General features: G+C 59.6%; 2 protein-coding genes across 7 annotated transcripts; one reads left to right on the top strand and one right to left on the bottom strand.

The window, feature by feature from the left end:
* Nucleotides 1-1,367: 1,367 nt before the first annotated feature.
* LYPLA2 (lysophospholipase 2) lies at nt 1,368-6,351 on the top strand. 4 transcript variants are annotated; one of them, XM_082433068.1, is made up of 10 exons: nt 1,374-1,992; nt 3,459-3,562; nt 3,822-3,853; nt 3,981-4,046; nt 4,522-4,569; nt 4,661-4,731; nt 4,874-4,947; nt 5,025-5,126; nt 5,229-5,402; nt 5,493-6,351. In XM_082433068.1, the coding sequence occupies exons 2-10, from the start codon at nt 3,485-3,487 to the stop codon at nt 5,541-5,543; spliced, it is 696 nt and encodes a 231-aa protein (XP_082289194.1). In that variant the 5' UTR covers nt 1,374-1,992; nt 3,459-3,484; the 3' UTR covers nt 5,544-6,351. The 4 variants fall into 4 exon arrangements, with proteins under 4 accessions (XP_082289196.1, XP_082289194.1, XP_082289195.1 ...); XM_082433067.1 differs by having other exon boundaries at nt 1,378-1,992; nt 3,406-3,562; XM_082433070.1 differs by lacking the exon at nt 3,822-3,853 and having other exon boundaries at nt 1,368-1,992; nt 3,406-3,562.
* Nucleotides 6,352-6,410: 59 nt separating this feature from the next.
* Nucleotides 6,411-11,343, bottom strand: GALE (UDP-galactose-4-epimerase). 3 transcript variants are annotated; one of them, XM_082432947.1, is made up of 11 exons: nt 10,925-11,343; nt 9,111-9,329; nt 8,842-8,957; nt 8,644-8,757; nt 8,234-8,410; nt 7,844-7,957; nt 7,682-7,748; nt 7,492-7,577; nt 7,305-7,382; nt 6,972-7,086; nt 6,411-6,800 (listed from the first exon to the last, which is right to left on the bottom strand). In XM_082432947.1, the coding sequence occupies exons 2-11, from the start codon at nt 9,229-9,231 to the stop codon at nt 6,742-6,744; spliced, it is 1,047 nt and encodes a 348-aa protein (XP_082289073.1). In that variant the 5' UTR covers nt 9,232-9,329; nt 10,925-11,343; the 3' UTR covers nt 6,411-6,741. The 3 variants fall into 3 exon arrangements, with proteins under 3 accessions (XP_082289073.1, XP_082289072.1, XP_082289074.1); XM_082432946.1 differs by having other exon boundaries at nt 10,936-11,010; XM_082432948.1 differs by lacking the exon at nt 7,844-7,957 and having other exon boundaries at nt 10,925-11,026.
* Between the last annotated feature and the right edge of the window lie 845 nt (nt 11,344-12,188).

Below are 12,188 nucleotides of genomic sequence, written 5' to 3'. Positions count from 1 at the left end.
TTCCATTTCTCAGGTAAGGAATTAAGTTGTGAGGTGATGTTTACAAAAACAAGGGAGAACAGATTCTGGAGCTCCTCGGAAGAAATGATGGTGAGGAAAGTGAAGTGAGCAGCATGTAAGGTCTGAAGGTAGACCCAAGAATTTGGACTTAAGTTTTGAAAGTCAGTACGGCAATTGGACAGAATTTAAGTATCCTAAAAGAGGGGATTTGAAGTGGTCACTATTCTCTCCTTTGCAGAAAATAGAAACACTTGATAATGGAAATTAGTGTTGAATTTAATCCTCTTGAGAGAATGCCTCTGAGGGATTGGCCCACACCGTTGCTAGCCTGTTTCTCCAGCTTATCCTGGGGAAAGCTTGCCACCACCAAGCCTTGCCCGAGCCTCAGAATTTCTAAAAATGCAGCCTGAAATCAACCAGAATGCAAATACAATTCTCGATGCACTAAGGGTCCTACTCACTCCTCCGCCACATCCTCTTTATTTCATTTGGGTCATTTGGAGATAAAGAAGGGCTATGTTTTAATTTGGAGTAGCGGGAAAATAAAGTTAGAAGTGTTAGAGCAGACTAACCACTAATCCCACTAGCACTAATCACAGGTAGCCTCTGAGACAAGGCCTCTGAATTTGAGCTTCACTCTGAAGAATTTGCTCAAAGTGCCACAGTGTCTTAGGTGATTGGGGTGCAGGAGGAATTGTTTATTCTTCCACAAGCAGACCCAGCAGGGATTCTGGGAGTGGGAGCAACTGTGTTGTCCACATCCATTCACCCCCTTTCCACCCCTGGATCCTTGGCCTGCTGTGGTCCTCTGGACCCAAAGTTTTCCTGCTCTGTGACCTGCTGAGCACTTAAGACCAAACTGCCTCTTAACCTGGGAAAAAGTGCTTTGTTGAGCTTCCAGATATACTGTTTTCTTTCAGTTCAAAAAAAACCAGTGTACATTAAGCTGGGCAAACGAGTCCGAAGCTGCTGAGGGATGACTCATTTCCTGTGTGCAGATGCCCACAGGTTCTGTCAGGGACATGGTCCTGCAACCCAGTTTGCCTCCCCTTCCGGCCTTTATGTGGACCCTGAGCCCCATTCCACTTTACCGATGCCACAAGGAGCAAAGGGTGACTCGGTGACCAAATGAAACCCTCTTTGTTAACAACTGGAGAGCGCTGATGGCGGTATTTTGTGCACTGTCTGTGTGGTATTGCTTGCTGTGCGCAGAGCTAAGACAACACTTCCGATTCCTGACCAGTTGTCTCGGACACTGCTGATGCCAGTGTTCTTTTCTCCCAGGGTCCTTTTTAGAGTCATTATGTCCTCACACTGTGATTTTACACCGTATAGAGCATTTCCACACGGCCTCATTTGAGCCTAACAGCAAAGCTGTGAAGTAAGCTGGGTGGTTATTGTCACCGTTTTTCAGCTCAGGAAGCAGGTGCAGAGGCAGCATTACAGTGTAATCCTGAGGTTGCTGTTTACTTCCCTCCCCTGAGCCTCAGTTTCCTCATCTTTAAAATAAGATTGGAAGACTAGATGGTCTCAAAGTGTCTTTTCAGCTGAGTGTATGACTTTATCCATGACCCTGGCACAGGACGTGAGGGCCAGTGGTGGATACCCAAGACCGTAATGGATGGGAAGGTGGGAAACTCTGCTAGTGTGAGGAATGCCTCTCCTTCAGGACAGGTTTCCTCCAGGAGGCGCACGGGTGGTGGTAGCAAGTGGGAGCCACGGACGCACTGTCTAGATGCGGCCGGAGATTCCGTGGCTTGGTTATGGGGAGTGGCCCCACCGTACCCAACATGGCAGCTCCTATCTGAAGAAACCCCGACGCCCACTTCCGGGTTCCGTACCGCTGGCCAGGCTACTTCCGGCAGCGCGATGGCTGGGTTCCCGGGACTCGAACGGAAGTTCCGGCGGGGGCGGTAGAGGGGGAAGAGTGAGTGTCTGTGCGGGAGAGAGAGGAGAATCGCCCGAGAGGTCTCGAAACCCCCAGGAGTGGAGGTACCGTGGTCCGGGGCCAGCAGGCCCGGGGAGGGCACTGGCGGGGCATCGGCCCACCGCGAGGGTCCTGGCGAGTGGGGAGGGGCAACCGCAGTTGTGAGGGATGGGGGTGGGGAGTGAGGTGCGAGGAGGCGCTGGCCGGTCTGGGGGACTTTGGGGGTAGAGAGGGAGAGGAAGGTGGGGTCCCGGTGTGATGAGAGGGACTTCAGGGTCGGAAGTGGAGGATCCCATTGTGGGGCGGGGGCTCTCCAGGGTCAAAGGTAGAACGCCCCTTTGTGGGCAGAAGCGGGTCCGGCGTCAGGATAGAAATTGTCACTGTGGGGAGGGCGACCCTCGGTCAGAACAGAAGTTCCCATTGTGGGGAGTGGGAGACCATGGGTCAGAGTGGGAGTTTTTACTGTGGCGAGGAAGACCCCAGGTCAGGGGGGAAGGCACCACTCTGAGAGGAGGGGCCTGGGGTGAGGGGTGGAAGTCGCTCGGTGGGGAAGGAAGGGAATCTCAGCTTAGGACAAAAGGTGCATTCCTGTGTGGGAAGAGGAACCCCAGGGTCAGAGGTGAGGGATCCCACTGTGCGGAGGGGCGCTCGGGGGAGAGGGGAGGGGGAAGCCAGTTGGTGGGGTGGGAGGGGTGGGCGCTGCTCGGAAGGGTCGGCACTTAGGGGCGGGTAGCAGAAGCTGCCGGGGAGTTTGGAGGATGCTAAGGACGGGAGGAGCCAGCCAGCTTGACATTCTTTTGTGTGTTTGGGAGTCCCAGAGAGAGCATGGTCGAGCTGAGGGACCTATTTGGAGTCAGTGGGCAGCCGCAGGTGGCCTCATACAAGGGGGCGGGGGGCACTGTTTAGGAAGTGGGTGGTGGATCGGAGTTTGTGTGCCTTCTGGGGACATGGGCAGCTCCCAGGGGCTCTGAGAAGGGCTGAGCCAGAAGGCTGACGGGGGCTGGATGGGAGGGAAGTTGGAGAAAATGTGTATGGGGTTGAGGGTAGGGGCTGGAAGCATATTTCCCGGCAGTTTTCCTTCCCTTCATTTCCCAGTAGGGCCGGGAGTTGTGGGGAGGAGGGGACACAAGGGCTCTAGAGAAGGGGGATGATTGGAGAGCAGGGAGAGGAGGCAGTTACCTGCCAACGAGTGTTAGGTGGGGAGAAGGCAGCAGGGGATGCCCTGGCTCCCCTGCCCCACGGCCCCAAAGCCCTGCCTCTGCCCACCTCCAGCAACCTCAGGCTGTGTGGGGGCCAGAAGCAGGGCCACTAGGATGGCTGCCCCTGCTTTTCAGCCCTGGAGTGAAGGCAAACTTCCTGCCCACTTGATCGGGCCCAGGACTTCTTGCCTGGCTTTTCTTTGTGCCCAGGATAGAACCTGGGGTGGAGGGCTGATGGCCCGGGTTGGCCCTGGGTTTGAGGCTCTGCTCCTGTGTCAGGATTCTCTCCCCTTCCTGGCCTTGCTCTTGACCGCTGCCCCGAATGTGCACAGGCCCCAGCCGTGGAGCCCTGCAGTGTATGTGTGGTAACACCATGTCTGTGCCCCTGCTCACCGATGCTGCCACTGTGTCTGGAGCTGAGCGGGAAACAGCTGCGGTAAGGGTCTTCTGCTACCCACGCAGCCCCCAGGGGGCCGGGTGGGGAACTGGCTGGAGGGGGCGTGGGGAAAACAGAGGTGGCAGTGAGAAGAGGGCGAGCAGCCTGCAGCCGGGAGGCAGGGGCTTAATCGCCTGACTGCCACCTCAGTTCCCCTCCAGGTCCTTGGGGGTGAGGGAGGGGTGGCCAGAAGTTGGACAGAGCGAGAGTGATAGCAGGACGGTGACTGCCCTCTTCCCCATCTCTGATCCTTTTCCAGGTTATTTTTTTACATGGCCTTGGAGACACAGGGTGAGTGAGCTGGGGAGGGGGTGTTCCTGGGGAAGTGGGGGAGGGCCCAGTGGGCAGGACTGGAGAGGCCTGCGCCCTCCCTTCCTCCCTCTCCACATTGGTGCCTTTTTTCTCTTCCCTCCTACAGGCACAGCTGGGCTGACGCCCTCTCCACTATCCGGCTCCCTCACGTCAAGTACATCTGTCCCCATGCGTGAGTGCCACCCCAGCAAGGGAAGGGCTGAGGATGGGGGGTGGTCCTGTGGTCCCAGGCCTGTTCTCTCCTGCCGGCTGCATCCTGGGGCCTGGGGCCCAGAGCAGTCACAAGTGCCATTTTCAGCCTTCATCATTCCTGTGGAACCCTCAGGAATAGGGTCCAGCCTCAGCCCCAAGGCCTCCTAGACCTGAGACTCCTAGAACCAGGACCCCCTGTACCCCTTCCCCAAGTACTCACCGACTGAGCTGGAACCCCGTCACACCGAGTGCTGGGCTGTGCTTCTCCATCGCTACTGCTGATGCCCCAACCACAGCCTCCAGCCCCACGTGGCAGGTTGCCTGGCAACACCTTAAACACAGGCCCTGCCTGCTGGGAGGGTTCCCCAGGGGTTGCCCTGCCCCCACCTGGGCTCTCTGCTGTGGCTTCCTCATCCCTCCTGAGCATGACGGCCCTTCTTGCTGTCCCTCCCCAGGCCTCGGATCCCTGTGACACTCAACATGAAGATGGTGATGCCCTCCTGGTGAGTTTGGGGAGGGGGAATAGGAGCTTGAGGGAGCTGCCTGGGGCCAGCCCAGGTCTCCCAGTAGCTGCCAATGCCTCTGCTTCTCCAGGTTTGACCTGATGGGGCTGAGTCCAGATGCCCCAGAGGACGAGGCTGGCATTAAGAAGGCAGCAGAGAACAGTAAGGCCCCAGCCCCTCCTCGGCATCCTCCCTCTCCCCCTCTGCCCGCCCAGGAAAGTGCCTGGCAATACCTCTGTTTGGCTCCCTTCCTTGGGTCCCTCTGGCAGCTTTCCCTCCACCCAGTCATGCCCCCTCCCCCCAGTCAAGGCCTTGATTGAGCATGAGATGAAGAATGGGATCCCTGCCAATCGGATCGTCCTGGGAGGCTTTTCACAGGTGAGGGGAGAGAGAGGCGGGTGGGTGGTGGGAGCTGAGCTGTGCCCTCATGACCCCTCATTCTCTCCTTCCTCCAGGGTGGAGCCCTGTCCCTCTACACAGCCCTCACCTGCCCCCACCCTCTGGCTGGCATTGTGGCATTGAGCTGTTGGCTGCCTCTGCACCGGGCCTTCCCCCAGGTGAGTGTCTCCACGACCCCGGCTCCTGCCCTCTGTCTCCTTGAGGCTGGGGGATTGTGCCCAAGCACTGGCTTTGCTCTCTGAGTCCCGTCTGGCCCACAGGCAGCCAACGGCAGTGCCAAGGACCTGACCATCCTTCAGTGTCACGGGGAGCTGGACCCCATGGTTCCCGTACGGTTTGGGGCCCTGACAGCTGAGAAGCTCCGGTCTGTTGTTACACCCGCCAGGGTCCAGTTCAAGACTTATCCCGGTGTCATGCACAGCTCCTGTCCTCAGGTCAGTGCTGAGGGGCTGCTTCCCACTCCCGCCCTTCTCCTTCCTCCCTCCGGCCAGGAGCCTCTCACAATACCCCCCCCTCCCCCCCAGGAGATGGCAGCTGTGAAGGAGTTTCTTGAGAAGCTGCTGCCTCCTGTGTAACTACAGTTCCTGGCCCCCAGCGCGGTCCCCCAGCTCATGGGGGATTTGGCACGCGCGGCACCATCTTGGATCTGAGCCGGTCGAGCCCCTTTCTCACCCTCCTGGACCCTTCCTCTTCCCACAGGCCTCTGGGGCAGGCAGGCCAAGGCCTGGCCGGGCCTCCCTTCCTGGCTTCAGCCACCTGGCTGTCTGCCGCACGGGGTGGGCTGCTTTCTTATCCCATTTCCCTGAAGGGGGGGCCCCCCTGGCAGCAGTATTGGAGGGGCTGTAGGCAGCGGGAGAAAGGGGCCCAGCCGCTGACCCACTCACTCAGGACCTCACTCACTAGCCCCACTTTGGGCCCCTCCTGTGACCTCAGGGTTTGGCCCCTGGGGCCCTCCCAGGCCCCACCTCCCACCCTCTCCCGCCAGCTGATTCTGCCCAGATAATCGTGTCTCTCCTGCCTCCACTCCAGCTGCTTCTCAATCATGAATGTGTCCGTGGCCCGGGCCCCCTTGCTGCTGTGGGCTCCCTGCGCCTGCGCAGGAGTGTGGGTGACGGGGCGGAGTCCTTCGAGGGGGCCCCCCTCAGCCATTCTGACTTGGGGGCTGGGCCCTGCCTCCCCATTACCCTCCGCCCCCGCGGGCCTGGAGCCTGCAGGGCTGGACTGAGGCTCAAGGTCTCCCCCAGCTGCCTCACCCCACGTTGTCCCCACTCTAGGGCCGGGGGGAGGTGGGGAGGAGTCATGTCTCGTCTTCTGTCTCCATGTAGTTTTGGGTGTTTTTCTTGTTGTGTCTGGATTCCGATAAAATTAAAGAAATTGCTTCAACTCTTAGGCCTGGATGATTCTATCCAAGGGGTAGAGTGTGATCATGTGCAAGAATCTGCTCCAGTGTAAGAAAACTTTATTTTAAATACTTGGGGAAGCTCCTTCGTAGCAGTATAAATTAGTCCCTGGGAGGGAGGGCGTTCTGTGTGTCTCAGGGCCCTGCTTCGCCCCACTTGCTCTTTCTTGGTGGTCCTCCTGGGTTCCTGGACCCTGTGGAATAGAGACCCCTGATACCTGGTCAGTGGTGCCCTTGGCCTCATGCCTGGTGGGCTGAGTGGGCACAGTTGGGGTCTGAGGTAGGGGAGGCTCTGAGGCCCCTGGGTTCCTGCCAGAGGCTGGAGAGCAGGCAGTTGTTTCTCTTCCTTTCCTGGTCCCTGGTAGGTGAGGGTCTCAGGCCTGCGCGCCAAAGCCTGAAGGATTCTGCTTCTGCCAGCGCCATAGATCTTCGCCTGTGATGGGGCAAGGTCTGTGCTCAGGGTCCACACTGGAGTGCAGGGCCCGCACCACCTCGGACAGCCTGGAGTGGGCAGGCCCAGACCCCTGGCGCCCTTTTCCTAGCCCCTGACTCTCTCCCAGGGGCCAGGCCAGCACCCAGGGTCAGGGGTTGGGCTAGCACTCACACATCCTGTCCAGCCCTAAGGCTGCTGACCAGCCCAGCTCCTTGAGGGCCAGGCTGGGGTTGGCATAACAGGCAGCCACATCGCCTTCCCGCCGGGCCACCACCTTGTACGGGATCTGCAAGAGAGCGGACGGTTGTAGCTTAGCTGAGCTGGCCCTGGCCTTACCCGCCAAGTTGCTGACCAGGCCCTCAAGAAATGGAGGTGCAGAGCAGGGTCTCGCTCTCAGGCATCAAGTCCTAAGGCAGGCTTGAGGAGACAGGGCGGTGCTGGGATGCCCGTCACGTAGGTTAGTGGGAGGGGCTGGGGGTGGGTCAGGGTGGGCTGCCAGCCTACCTTCTTCCCCGAGGCCTTCTCCATGGCCATGACCATCTGTAACACCGAATAGCCCGTGCCTGTGCCCAGGTTGTAGATCTGTCCGGAGAGGAGAACAGGGACTGTGCCGGGGGCTGGACTTACTACCCCTCTGGGCCCTATTGGTCCAGGCCTCCGTCTCCTTCCCCTCCCTCCCTTCTCCTCCTACCCGGCAGCCACACTGCTCCTTCAGCTTCCTCAAAGCCGCGATGTGGCCTTTGGCCAGATCCACGACGTGGATGTAATCCCGGACGCCTGCAGAGGAGGAGGTGGTTGGGTGTTGGGTTCAGTACAGTCTCTGCCCCGCCTCAGTCTCCCTCCCGGCTCCCACTCCTGGCTCCTCCTGGTCCTGGGCTCACCTGTGCCATCCTCTGTGTCATAGTCATTGCCAAAGACATTCAGTGCCTCCCGTCGTCCAATCGCCACCTGGGGTGGAGGTCAGGTTAGGTTTTCCCAGGACCTTGGCACCAGCTGTAGCCCTCAAGCCTAGGGCCACCCCCTTCCTTTCCCTTCTCCTTTACCTGGGAGACATAGGGCATGAGGTTATTGGGGATGCCCTGGGGATCCTCGCCGATGCAGCCCGAGGCGTGGGCGCCTATGGGGTTGAAATATCGCAGCAGCACTGCATTCCAGGCCTGTGGGACGCAGGTCAGACGATGGGAGTTGGGGGTGCAGGCTGTGTGTCCCAGCTGAATCCAGAGCCCACCCTGCCGGTTCTCTATCCCTAGAAAGGAGCAGGGTGTCGGGCCCTCCCTGCAAGTGCTGTGTGACCTTGTGCAAGTCACTGCTGCTTCCTGAACCCCAGCCTCCTCCTCGGTGGAGGCTGATCCGGATCCCGTCCTCAGGCTTGCGGGCGTGGGCCGTGAGGGGTCCGTGAGCGGAGCCACGGCTGAGTCAAAGGGGGCCCTCACCTTGTCCGCCTGGCACAGGTCCCGGATCATTTCCTCGATGAAGAACTTGGACTTGCCGTAGGGGTTGGTACAGCCACCTGTGGGGTGAGCCTCATCCAGGGGCAGGTACCGGGGGTTCCCATACACGGTGGCCGAGCTGCTGAACACCAGGTTCTTCACCCCGTGGGCCCTCATGACCTGCCCAGGGAGGGGAGGCGTCAGTGGCCTCTGCCTCACACGTTATTCCCGCCCCCTTACACCTCCCAGGTGGGTGGGGCTGAGCTATGGGCGCCCATGTACAGAAGGGGAGACTGAGGCTGAGAGGCAAAGACCTGTCGAAGATGACACAGCTTGGGCTCTGCCACTGTGTTTGGCAGTGCGTACCCGGCTAGGGGCCCTCACAGTGTCTGTGTCCTCGCCTCATGCCTCACCTCCAGAAGCTGGATGGTTCCTGTCAGGTTAACTCTGTAATAATCCAGAGGCTTCTGCACCGACTCGCCCACAGCCTTGAGCCCAGCAAAGTGGATGACCGCTGTGAAGCTGTGCTGCAGGGTTGCAAAGCTGGGGTCAGAGGTTGCTTACAGGCCTGGCCCTTGGCTATGCCCCCTGTCTGCCTGCCAAGCACCCACCTTCTTAAAAAGACGCTGTAGGGCTGCCTGGTCCAAGATGTCCATCTCCTCAAACTCCACAGAGTGGCCTGTCAGCTCCTGAACCCGCCGCAAGCTCTCAGGCATGGAACCCCCTCCTGGTTGGGCACATAGAGGCCATCAAAGTCAGAGGAGATGGGGTGCTGGGTTCCCAAGGGACTGGCCAGACACACATCTCTTGGAGGTGGGGGTAGAACGCAGGGTTTCCCTTCCATACCCCTGGGAGCACCAGCCCCCCTCCACCTGCTCACCACGAATGGCGTTATGGAAGTTGTCGACGACCACGGGCGCATAGCCCGCCTCCAGCAGCTCCAGCACGGTGTGGCTGCCGATGTAGCCAGCCCCACCCGTTACCAGCACCTTCTCTGCCATCGCGCCTGGCCCAGGACAGAGACTCAGAGGTGGCCAAGGCTGCCTGCTCAGGGCCTCCTTTGATCTGGACTCTGGCGTCAGGGAGGCAGTGGTGCGTCCTAGGTAATAGGGTGGGTCTGGAGTCAGCCCTGGTCCAAGACTGGATACCATCACTTTCTGGCCTTAGGCCTTGGAGACCACTTCTCTCTTGGCCTTAGTTTCCAACTCTATACCATGGAGTTTATAACTGTACAACTATCACGTGGTAGTGTGAGGGTCAGATGAGGTGATTTTAAAGGCCTGCCACATGGTACAGGTGGGGAGATGACTGAGGCACAAGCGCCATAACTGACCGGGGGTTGGGAAGATGGAACCCTAGGCTCCACGCTGCCTTCCCCGAGGTGTCTGGGGACTGGACAGTTCTGGACAGAAGGAAACAAGGCAGCAGCATTGGGACTCCAAGAGCCCAGGAAGGGGTTCTGTCTGCTCAGACTCAGACCTTCCCAGTCCCTCTGCCATCACTAGGTATAAACTGGCTCCTTGGTTCAGTGACTAATACCTCCTGGGGTAAGCAGCCCCCTGACTCCCTCCCACAAAGGTCAACTGGGAGGAGGCAGGAAATATAGCAGATGGCCTCAAGGTGGGGTCTTTTGCCAGGCAGGCTGAGCCCAGCTCTGGGGTTACAGCACTGCACTCCTGGAGTGGGCCCCACCCCAGGTCAGCCAGGCTGGTTCCGCCTGTGCGGATGCCACTCCCCGCTTGGAGCTAAGGATCTCGCCTAATTCTAGGGGGCACTGAACAGGGTAGTGTAGACGTGGCCTTGGCTCCAGGCTCCACTGCCAGGTGTGCACCACCGCCCTGAACAAACTCTACGGGCAGAGACGGTGGAGCGGAGGAGGGGGGCGGGGGAGGAAACTCAGACACTGAGGTCTTTCATTCCGGGCGGCCTGGCCCGCAGCCGCCTTCCTCCGAGCTGCGTCAATCCTCTTCTGGGCTCATCCAGCTCCGACCCACCTGACTGAACGCCCGCTGCGTGCCAGGCTCTGTATTGGGCACTTTTGCATTATTTTCCTGAATTCCCCCAACATCCTGATGAGGCAGGTGTTACTACTGGCACTTTACAAAAAAGGATACTAAGGTCAGAGAGGTGAAGTAATTGCCTTAAATCACAAAGCTAGTGCTGGCCGGGCTAGAATCTGGATCTCCAGGCTCAAAGTCCCGCCCCTCGCCCCAAGCAGTTCGCCCCCTGCCCCCACTGTTTCCCGCTGGACTCTGCTCCTGACGCTGAAGCCGCCCCCGACCCCGTCCCACCGAGCTCCACGCACTGTGCGGGCCCCCGGAAAGTGGCGGCGGAGGAGCCATGGGAGGCAGGAAGGCTGGTGAGGCCGGCCTTCCTCCGACTCGCAGAGTGGCCTCGGTCAGCTGTCGCCTCCTCTGTTTTCCCAGTCCGTAAAATGGAGGGGAGGGGGCCCAGGGCCGTGAGCTATCAATTGCACTTGAGCCTCAGGCTGGGATTCGGGCGGTGCCTCGGCCGGGAATGAATGAACCCTGGCCACCCCAGCCAAGGCAGCGGGAGCTGCGAGCAGCGAGGGTGGGTCCGCCCTGGCGGGACTCTGCCCAGAACGCAGCCCAGACCCCCGAGACTCTCCCTCGCGCCCGGTGGACCACCCGGCCCCTCGCAAACCCGCCCAGGCCCCCCATTCGCCTCCCGAACCTGCTCCGCACCACGGAACCCGCGCTGCCTCGAACGGCGCCGCCTCCCGAGCTCCGCGCCCAGTCCCTTTAAGAACCGACGGCCCGCCCTGGCCCCGCCTCCTCCACGCCCCCAAGAGACGTGTCAGCGGAGAGACCGCAGTACGGGGCGCCGGGAGGACCACGGAAGCTGCGTCTTCAGGACGCCTGCGCGGCACATCCCGCAGAGGGAGGTACCGACCCGTGCCTGGGCGGTGGGCAGAGGAGGGCACGGCCCGCAGCCGGGCCCGCGAACCCAGGCGCCAGCGCTTGTCACGACCACGGGAAACGGGCGCCGCGCCCCGGGAGATGGGGCTTCTCAGGGGCGCCCGGCAGCCGTCCCGCGGCGGGAGCCACAGCCAGGCGCGGGGCCGAAAACCGCGGCTCCACGCTCGCCCGCAGGTTTTTCACTGTTTTCGTAGCTGCCAAACCCTTTCTTTTTAGTAACCCTGGCATGAAGCAGATGGCTGCCTGGAACAGAGGCAAGAGGGACGGCGCCGAAGGACGGGAACGGGTAGGGGTCGCCCAGAGGCTGCCGTTCTGTAAAGTCTAGTTCAAAAACCCGCCAAAAGGGAACTTCCCTGTCGGTCCTGTGGGTAACACTCCGCGCTTCCAATGCAGGGGGCCCGGCGTTCGATCCCTGGTCGGGGAACTAGATCCCGCATGCATGCTGCAACTAAGAAGTCCGATGCCGCACCTAAAGATCCCGAACGCAGCAACGAAGACCCGGCATAGATAGATTAGATTAGATAGATAGATAAGATAGATGAGATAGATACTTAAAAAAAAAAATACCGCTAAGGGAGCCCTGAAACTAAAACAGGAATTACAGTGCCAATTGCGGTCAGCCTGGAACGGTTTGCACCCTGCCTACCATAATAGTACGTTAGAAAATGGTGTTCTGATTTTGTTTAAAATAAAGGGAGGGGGCTTCCCTGGTGGCGCAGTGGTTAAGAATCCGCCTGCCAATGCAGGGGACACGGGTTCGAGCCCTGGGCCGGGAAGACCCCACATGCCGCAGAGCAACTAAGCCCGTGAGCCACAACTACTGAGCCTGCGCGACTGGAGCCTGTGCTCTGCAACAAGAGAGGCCGCGATAGTGAGAGGCCCGCGCACCGCGATGAAGAGTGGCCCCCGCTCTCCGCAACTGGAGAAAGCCCTCGCACAGAAACGAAGACCCAACACAGCCAAAAATAAATAAATAAATAAATTTATAAAATAAAGGGAGGGTTAAGGAATGATGTGTA

Source organism: Balaenoptera physalus (genome assembly GCF_965194825.1).
Source record: "Balaenoptera physalus genome assembly, chromosome: 1".
Taxonomy (NCBI): domain Eukaryota; kingdom Metazoa; phylum Chordata; class Mammalia; order Artiodactyla; family Balaenopteridae; genus Balaenoptera; species Balaenoptera physalus.
This window is presented reverse-complemented; position numbering and strand designations above follow the sequence as displayed.